General features: G+C 45.1%; 1 protein-coding gene across 1 annotated transcript in view; it reads left to right on the top strand.

Moving 5' to 3' along the window:
- Positions 1-549: 549 nt before the first annotated feature.
- Positions 550-9,759, top strand: part of ccdc6b (coiled-coil domain containing 6b) — a 95,568-nt gene continuing 86,358 nt past the window's right edge. The window contains exon 1 of the mRNA XM_038774105.1: positions 550-874. Coding sequence (XP_038630033.1) covers positions 617-874 — 258 coding nt within the window. The 5' untranslated portion in view covers positions 550-616. The remainder of the gene's footprint in view (positions 875-9,759) is intronic.

Here is a 9,759-nt window from a genome sequence, read left to right as displayed (position 1 = left end):
AGATCATTCGGCACATCGAGTTTGCACCAGCTCTTGGAAAGAGCACCCTACCCATGGTCAACGCCTCCACCCTATCCCCATGACCCAGTAACCCCACCCAACACTAAGGGCAATTTTGGACACTAAGGGCAATTTATCATGGCCAATCCACCTAACCTGCACATCTTTGGACTGTGGGAGGAAACCGGAGCACCCGGAGGAAACCCAGGCAGACACAGGGAGAACGTGCAAACTCCGAACAAACAGTGACCCAAGCCCAGAATCGAACCTGGGATCCTGGCGCTGTGAAGCCACAGTGCTAACCACTGTGCTACTGTACCACCCTGTTGCAGGCCCCCCACCCCTTCCGGTTGGCTCCGCATCTCCGCTCAGCTCCCTCACTGGACTAGCCCAATTTAGGGCCACGCCCCCACCACACTGGGACCCACCCCTTTCTAGTCCCGCCCCTCCTCGGACCACGCCCCTATGGCTCCGACCCCTGCCTCACGCTCCGCCTTTACTCCTGGCTCCGCCTTTACTTCTGGCTCCGCCCCGGCCCCTCCCCCTTTGTACGCTCTGCTCCCTCTCCAGACCCCTCCCCTCCAGCCGGGGATCCGGCAGCGAGCGGGCCTCCAACATGGCGGACAGCGCCAGCGAGAGCGACACGGACGCGGCGGGCAGCTCCTCTGCGCTGCCGCCCTCCAACCCCTCGGCTGCCCCGTCTTCCAAGGCGGGCATCGTGATCTCGGCCTCCAAGCTGGAGGAGCTGAGTAACCGGCTCGCCTCGCTGCAGCAGGAGAACAAGGTGCTGAAGATCGAGTTGGAGACCTACAAGCTCAAGTGCAAGGCCCTGCAGGAGGAGAACCGCGACCTGCGCAAGGCCAGCGTCACCATCGTAAGTCAGGCCGCGGTTCCCCCCCCCCCTTCACCGGACCGACCCCACTGTCGCTTCTCTTCCCCACCCCACTGTCGCTTCTCTTCCCCACCCCCTCCCCGAGGGCCTACTCTGGATCCCGGCCTCTGGAATGGAGTCGGGCGAGTGCCTGGGAGGCTGGGCCCCAAGGGTGGGCCAGGCCAGGGTGGCAGTCCCTCGGGCCGCTCGGTGTCCAGGGAGGAGACTGAGGGAGAGACTCCGCAGCACCTTGGGGGATCTGCACTGCAGTCACTGAAGGTGCCCTGTGCCTACCTTTTCTTGCTGGCACTAATTCCTCATTGTGTTCTTATTGGCGACCCATGATCCTGCTTTTATCCAATATACAGAAAAGAACAGCAGCAACAGGTGCTTTGAGGAGGTTGTGTGTGTGTGATTTTGCCAGGTTTCAGCCCTGTTTTGGGACCAGGGGAGCATTGAATGAAAAATGCTTTTCTGATTTGCAACCCAAGTGCTTGTGTACAAGCCATCTCCCAAGAATAGGAATGTGTAGCAGCTGACACACGTTGCAGTAAACTGTGGCTGCCGCTGGCAAACGTCTTCCTTTAATTCAAAAATAAAGAATTGTGCTGACCATAGCGGTTGGGTTGCTTTTAAAAAAAAAATGGCATGGAAAAAGCTGTCACGGGGCGGGGTGCGCCTGTTAACTTAATGTTCCTTTGTTCATATTGCGTAAAGTTGTAAGTGCTGCACTCTAAAGCTGAAGGTATAATTCACCATTTGAAGCATCGTGTTACAGTTGCGTCCATTTTTTTGTTGTTGTGGTCAACATGTAGTTGCATATATCTGCACACCTTCTGTCCAATCCTGTCCCGTGTGCAATGGACTTCCGATCGCATTGCCATTCCAGAGAGGACTAATTGGACTGGAGAGATTAGGTTGACACAGTAAAGAAGCACTTGACTGGGGGTGGTGGTGAGGATACTGATCCTCTCGTAGTACTTCAATGGGAAAAGATTATAGGTTTGCCGACTTTTGTGCAGTGTTTTCAGTGCTTACAACATTAACTGAGGTGTGGTACTGCTTCAATGTGTTCGATATAACGCAAACTCGCTGAGATAAACTTCTGTGCAGAAACCTTTTGTTCTGTATTACGCAATTTATACAACTGAAATGGCATTTTGGCCCAATTGGTCTTTGTTGTTGTTCAAGCTCTACATGGGCCTACTGCTTATTCCAACTCTGTCAACATATCCTGCACAGTGTTTCACCTGGTATGTGTGCAGAATGTTTTGGAGAGGATTGGACTTACAAAAATAAAATGGCCAGGGTCTGAATTGGAAGCATAGCAGTGCACAATTTGACACCACAGGCCCCCGTGCTGGTTCCCCACTCAGATTGCCCACTTTCAAAATAGCTCAGAATTGATTTGGCTGCCCGCCAGCAAACCAGTTGAGGCCAATTAAATTTACTTAACCGGCCTTTTAAGGCCCTGTTCCCAAACTCGCGTGGATTTCCAGGTAGCAATGCAGGCATCCCATTTTTCTGAACCAGCATGGTGGGCGCAGGATAGCGGGTTATGCAAAGCTCCTGTCTCAGACCAATAATAGCCACCAAGCCAGAGATACAACAACTTGCTGTCTACTGTGTTATGGCCGGGTAGCTGGCACTTAAAGAAAAATAATGACTGGTTCTCGTCCTTCGATGTATCCATCTTCAGATTGGCTGCTCCTACCTTGCACGGTGAGGCTAGGGAATGCTGGAAAGCCTCTTGTTCTCTCCAGTCTTGGGAGCTTGTCCATCCTCCCTGATTGGACGAAGACCCCACTCCCTGGTTTCTATTTGGTTGGGGCATTGGACATTGCGGTGGGCATGCAGCTTCGGGATCATGCCTGCGTCTCCATTGCTGATTGAAAATTAGTCCCTCGAGCCGCAGCTCCTAACTGGAAGAGAAATTCATTAAATTTGCAACAAGAACTTGTTATGGATTTAAGTACACGGAGAGCAGCCATATCTTTATTTCTGACAGCTACTTATGAGCATGACCGAAAGAGGCATGTTGGAAACTTGGATTGTTCATTGAGAATCTTTGAAATTCTTGCTTCCCCAGAGTCACCAGCTATTAGGAATTTCCAATGAATGACATTGCCAGACAGTAGGCCATGTTCGAGGATATTGTTAAGTAACCTGCCCCTCAGCCCTTCCCGATCTCTATTCATCATTGATCTCTATGGGATAAGTGAAATCCATTGCATTTTGCTGAAAATTGCAATTGAGACGGGATGGACAGAAATTTAATCTTGCTCAATTCAACTTCTGGATGAAAACCCTGATTATTTTCATTGAAACTTGGAACGCCTGCAATGGGATATCAGAATACCAGATTAAAAGCAGAATAATCTTGATGTTCTGGAATAGAATCGTCATGCCTGATTTGCGATACTCCAGATGCTGATAGAGCAGATTTTGTTTGTCACTTAGTAAAAATGTGTTTTGTTGTAAAGATTGACTTGGACTGTGTGTTCCTGGTCGGATTTGAAAAGTTTGGGACCTCAGTAGACTTGGGAATCTCCTTGATTTCATTATCCATCAGTGACCAATGAGTCGTCATTCGACCCATGAAGCAACCAGTTTTTTTATACTCCCCGGCTCTGACACCACACCCCCAGCCCCGGTCTGTATCTTCGATATTTCCCTGGACGCGGCCGGCCTCCGCAGCTGGTGTTTGGCTGGCTTTCTCCCCATACTCGTATTGCACCCCTCTTGCCTACGCAGTTGCCCTCCGCCCTCCAGTTGTCAGCCTATCTAACTGGCCCTGCAACTTTTTATTCTTGCCAACCCCTCCGCGGTGAGCACCCTCCAATACCCCCTGTCCAACTCCACTATCTCGCTCACTAGACGGCCATGTTTCTCCCTCGTTTCCCTATCCACACATGCCTTAAACAAAATAATTTCCCCCGTACTGCCTTCAGTACTTCCCAAAAATTGGCCGCCGACACCTCACCGTTCTGATTCAACTCCACATACTCGTTACTCGCCGCTCGCACCTTATCGCAAAAACCTCCATCCGCCAACAACCCTGTATCAAACCTCCACCTCTGCTCTCCTGAACTAAACCGAATCTCCAGCCAGTGGGGCGCATGGTCCGAGATAACCATCTCCGCATACTCTGCCCCCTCCACCCCAATCAAAATCTCCTGGCTCACTACAAAGTAATCAATCCTCGAATACACCTTATGGACATGTGAAAAGGAATATTCCCTTCTCCCTGGGTTTTGAAAGTGCCAGAGATCCACCATATGCATCCTTTCCATACCCCCCCCCCCCCCCCCCCCCAAGCTCCCTTGCCATTTGTACCCTACCCATTGACCTACGGCTCAATCTATCTACCCTCGCCACTAGGGCACAGTTAAAATCTCCTCCCATGATTAACTGGAGCATGGCCAAATATGGGATCGCTGCCAGCAACCCCCTCATAAAACCCACATCATCCTAATTTGGGGCATGCATTCACCAATATCACCAGTGCCCCTTCCAATACCCCACTCACAATCACATATCTCCCACCTGGATCCCTCACCTCCTTCGCATTCGCAAATCTCATCTTTTGCTCATTAAAATCACCACTCCCCTCGATTTAGAATCGATTCCCAAGTGGAAGACCTGCCCTGCCCACCCCTTCCTTAACCTAACCTGGTCCTTCACACACAGGTGCGTCTCCTGCAGGCTAACCCGCTTTCAAGCTCCAGTGGTGCGCGAACACCCGTGATCGTTTAACCAGCCCATTCAGTCCCCGAACGTTCCACGTTACCTGCTTTACCAGAGGCTTACACCTCAAAATCCCCTCTACCATCCGTCATTTTCCCGCAACCAGTTTTTTAATAATTCGACAGACTCCATCCCGAAGCCAAAGCTTAAAGCAAGGTACCTATCGGTAATTTGTAAGCAGGCTGTCATTAAGAGAGGCTTTCATAAAGGTTTACTGGAAGTATAATGGGGGAGGATTATCAGACATCAAGTTGTAGCAGAGTTGATAGTTATACTATCATTTCAATTTTTAGTGGTGGCAGAATTTATTTTACATATAATCGTATTTACTGAGAAACATGGAGGAAATTATATTTCAAGTTTCCTTGAGTCTGAGTTTTAGGTGAGTAATTACGTCCCATGGAATTTCTGACATGCTGTGGAGCAACACATGGTTCTAAAATGTTTGGACAGGGTTGATGTTGAGAATTGTAGATCTCGCTTAAGTTAAAGTTAGTGTAATTTTCATTAGTCTAAAGGTTTGTGGAATGAAAAAATAAGGAATGTAAGGTTTCCATTTTTTAATGTGCTCCTGTATTTATACTAGTGAAATGTCAATGTTCATTTGGCATGGAAAACTGGGTGGAATACTCTTACATGTAGAAACACAGAATCAGTTATTGCCTGTGGGTGGTTTTCTAGGGTTGGGCAGTTGCATGTGATGGCTGTGTTTGCATTTAAGTCTGTCCAGATGCACAGGAATAAGCTTCTGTATGGATGTCTTTGGAGAGCCTTGTCAAGAAGGGAGGTTACTCTGGGCACTCTGCTAATATAATTGTCTTGAAGTCATTTCAGGGCGGAATATTGTCTAATATGAAAAATGAAATACTTTGAGCAAAACAAAATTACCCTATATTTTCATTTCCCTTCATTTGGAATTCCAGGAAAATGCAAACATCTATGTTACAGGTCGACATGCAAATCCCTTCCTCTAAACCCCCTTTTTAAAGTAAGATGGTAGCTGCCTTGTTACCGTTGTAGTTTTAATTGGCTCTTGTAGGCTTTTGCATTGGACATTTTACAGTTCTATACAACTTTGGGGTAGAAATATTGAATTTATTTGAAGTGTCCAGTGCAGCAACGTAGACTGAAAGTTGAGATGAAATAAGCAAGTAAAATCACTGATACAATTACTTGTTGTTCTTCACTGAATCATTCTGGGAATCTTAAAGGGGAGCTACATCAGAGTGTAATGAATTTTCAAATCCAAAACTACACTCAAGTGAATGTTGAATTGTAAAAGAGAAACTCAATTACTGCTTAATTTCAGTTGGTCGATATGACTTGTCCTTTGCCAGGATAAATAGCTGAGGTATACCACTTCCAGTCGTCTTAATACTAACCAGCAAATTACCAACTGTAATTGAAAATGTCTTCTTGAGAATTTGAGTTGTTTAAAGAGCTAAAGTGCTTACATACTCGGTTTGTTCTTGTGTAAGATGGCCTTTTTGCTAAAAGAAATACTATTTTTGCTGTAGGCACTTTCCTCGTGTTCAGCATAGCAGATCACTCCTATTAGCAAGCACTCACTTCCTATAAAACAGACCTATCCCTTTACCTGCCTGGTGTTTAGAAAACTTGTCGTGACTCCAAGAATCAAACAGAAAATCATTGAATTTTTGTGTTATTACTGTAGTTGTATCATGTACCCTGATGTGCTTTTGACTTTGAACATTTTGGAAATAAATATTGCATTGGACAGTGTCACAGGCTACAAATGAACAATAACTGGATTAATGGACAGAGCCAAGGCTGCCTGTAGCTTCCCATCAGTTTCAAAAACAAAAAAAAAGCTTTCCATCAGTTTCAGGGTTAATTATTCCTCATCAAATGTTTGTTGTTTAGGTAAATTGGGCTGGGCATACAATTCCTGAAATGTTAAGTAGTTCTGTAACAGTATCTCAGACCTGCCTAAGCCTCAGAAGATTTCCAATAGATTACCCAATTTGAATAAAGACTCACCAACATTTGGTATGAAAGAATAAGTATATATTAAACTCATAAAGACCCTAGATACAAACAAAAGTCCACAAGCTGCTTGTGCAGTTTTTGGATTGAATGGTTTGGTGGCTCCTTTGGTCTATGGACAGGTTTAGGGGCTTTGTATATTTAAAGAAGATACACCATTTTCTTTTAGTAAGCATCCACGTGCATCTTATTACTTGTGCTTCTTGACCGAAAGAAAGAAGTGAATATCATGTGCATCAAAAATACTTTGTTTTATTGTGGGATGATTCTGGAAAGAAGCATTTCATGCTACCTAACTTAATCCTTGGCCTACAGCTCTAAACTATTATCAATTTCGCAGATTTCAGAAGGGAAGATCATATATCGAAGTTCTTTGAGGTCATAGACAGTGGATGTGATGTACATGACTTTCCAATAAGTCATTGATAAGTTACCATCCAAGAGACTTGTTGAAGAATTAGAGGTTGAACTGAATTAAAAATTGTTCTGGAAAAGCTTCTGTTCACTGTGTATCCATTATTAGGGCATGAGTGAGTGGCAAATTTGCAACTATTATTAGAATATGAGGGCAAATGCATGCTTTAAGGGGATAATTAGATAATGGAATGGACAAAACAGCGACAATTGAATTTTCTTAAATGTGAGGTCATACAGTTTGCCCATGAGAAAAAAAGTTCATTGGAAGAACAGAGGGCAGGTTCATGTCTACAGATTGTTAAAAGGGGCATCTCAAGTGGCTAAAGCCATTCAGCCCCTCAAGCCGGTGTCTCCAATCCATCAGATTGTGAGTCATCTGTATCTTAACTCCATCTAAGTGTCTTGGATTTATAACCCTTAATACACTTGCCGTACATGAATTTATCAAACTTGTATTTGAAAATTTCATTCAGCCTAGCCCTTCAGCTTCTCAGATTTCCGATATCCGTGACCCTATTGTTTGAAGACTGTCCTTCCCAAAGTCATTGCTGAACAGCCTGACTTTTATGGTGATACCCTCTTGTGCTGGACTACCCTAATTGAGAAAATACTTCCTCTCCTAGTTACCTCTCAACTCCTTTAATAATCTTAAAACTCTTCCTGTTTGGAATAATGACCCATGCTGCTTCCCATGTATGGACAGATACAATAAAGATGCAAGAGATAAACAGATGTCACAGAGTGGAACATAAACACACACATTGAAGTTTTAAAATTAACCAGAAGCTTTAATATTTCAACCAGACTGACCACTTACCACCTGAATGAAGCTTAGGGTAACTGGTCCATGAAGACCAGAGAGATCCCAGCATAGAATCATAGAATTTATGGTGCAGAAGGAGAGGCCAATCGTCCCATCGAGTCTGCACCGGCCCTTGGAAAGAACACGCCTCTTAATCCCATGCCTCCACCCTATCCCCGTAACCCAGCAACCCCACCCAACCATTTTGGACACTAAGGGCAATTTAACATGGCCAATCCACCTACCAGCACAGCTTTGGACTGTGGGAGGAAACCGGAGCACCCGGAGGAAACCCTCGCAGACACTGGGAGAACGTGCAGACTCCGCACAGACAGTGACCAAAGCCGGGAATCGAACCTGGAACTGTGAAGCAACAGTGCTAACTACTGTGCCACATGTGGTGAAAAGTGAAACCAGTTGGTGAAAAAGGTGAACACAAATGCTGCACAGGTTGGCCATCACGCCGAGTATGTATTTAAAACTGAAACGGGAAGAGGGAGGAAAACCAGAAAACACAATCCTAGTTGGTGGCTCTTGGTGGAAATGAGCACTGATCCGTGTCAATTCTAGTCAAAATTCCTCAAAAACAATGTGACGACATTTTCTGTTCCCATTGGCTGTTAGATATGGTGGGATGGTAAGCTGTTGAAAATTCTGCTTGTCATGCAAGAATCACTCCGCTTGCAAACGGAAATAGATTTGATTGTAATTAGACATGCAGCTAAAATGGGACTGATGTCAAGAATGATTTTTAGCGTATCAGTGTGTTGCTGTTCTAAATACATTGCCATCATAATAGCTCTTGCCAATTATGAGGGAATCTATCTCGTTTGCAATATTGGTTTAATTTTCTTTGATACTCAGCTGTTGCATTTAGCTTTTTCTGACCAAGTATTATGTAGCTTGGCAAGAGGTATCTTCCATCTTTTTCATGATGTAAAATGTACGTTGACTGCAGTGAGGCGAGCATGTAGTGGTGAAGTGAACTTCCCAGTTGAACTCGTGAAAAGACAGCAAACAATAATATTCAGGTTGTACAGTGTGATGGAAGCAGAGCCCCGCCATCTGTTGAAAGTGTCTGAAATATATTGGCTTGTGTATGAGCTAATGTGAATTTAGTAACTCTTAACAATGTCTGCGATGTAGTTCCCTGGGTGTGGGGGAGAACATATAATCATAACCTGTTGGCATCACTTCCCAAAGCAAAACTATTTGGCTGAGGTTTGTCATTTTTCAAATGTTAATGCATGCAACTTTGTTGTCTCCTGTCACAGTAAGAATGCATTCTGTTGGGGCTAGATGTCAATCAAATGGCTCTCAAGGCAACAAAGACACCGCTGTTCCCGCATTATCTAAATTTAAAGTGATAGAAATGCATAATATTGTTATTGCTTTACTGCTGGGAAAATGTCCCCTTGAGTTTCAAACATGCCAGTCTGGGAATAGACAAGTTTGTAACTTGGCCACAAGCCTGTGTAAAAGTCCTTGCTACACAACGCCAATACCAGTCACAATGGTCGAGAGGGGTCCGTTAACTTAAGTTTCAAGCATTTTGCATATTGTGTAAGTCAAGTAATGAATTTAGATTTCTTGCTGTTTCTGCATTTGTGTAACTAGCTTGCTGGGAAACTAATTTTTCCCTTGGGTAGGAGTGCGATTGACCGCTCACGTGGTCTTCAGTATATAACCTATGGTCAAAGATTCATTATTCTGTGGCAGCTATTTGTGGCACTTATAAGGCTGCAAATTTCAGGCGGGACAGGTGTACTTTTAGAAACTGACTTTTAGCTGTGCATGCGAGTCTCGGCTGCATTGTTGAGATTGTTACACTGACTTCCGGTTGCGGCTATGACCAGCTAAGTCGCACATTTGGCAGCTCCTGCGACAAAGGTGTTTAAGGGCCGATTGGAGGGCC

The sequence above is a fragment of the Scyliorhinus canicula genome, chromosome 16 (assembly GCF_902713615.1).
Source record: "Scyliorhinus canicula chromosome 16, sScyCan1.1, whole genome shotgun sequence".
Classification (NCBI taxonomy): domain Eukaryota; kingdom Metazoa; phylum Chordata; class Chondrichthyes; order Carcharhiniformes; family Scyliorhinidae; genus Scyliorhinus; species Scyliorhinus canicula.
This window is presented reverse-complemented; position numbering and strand designations above follow the sequence as displayed.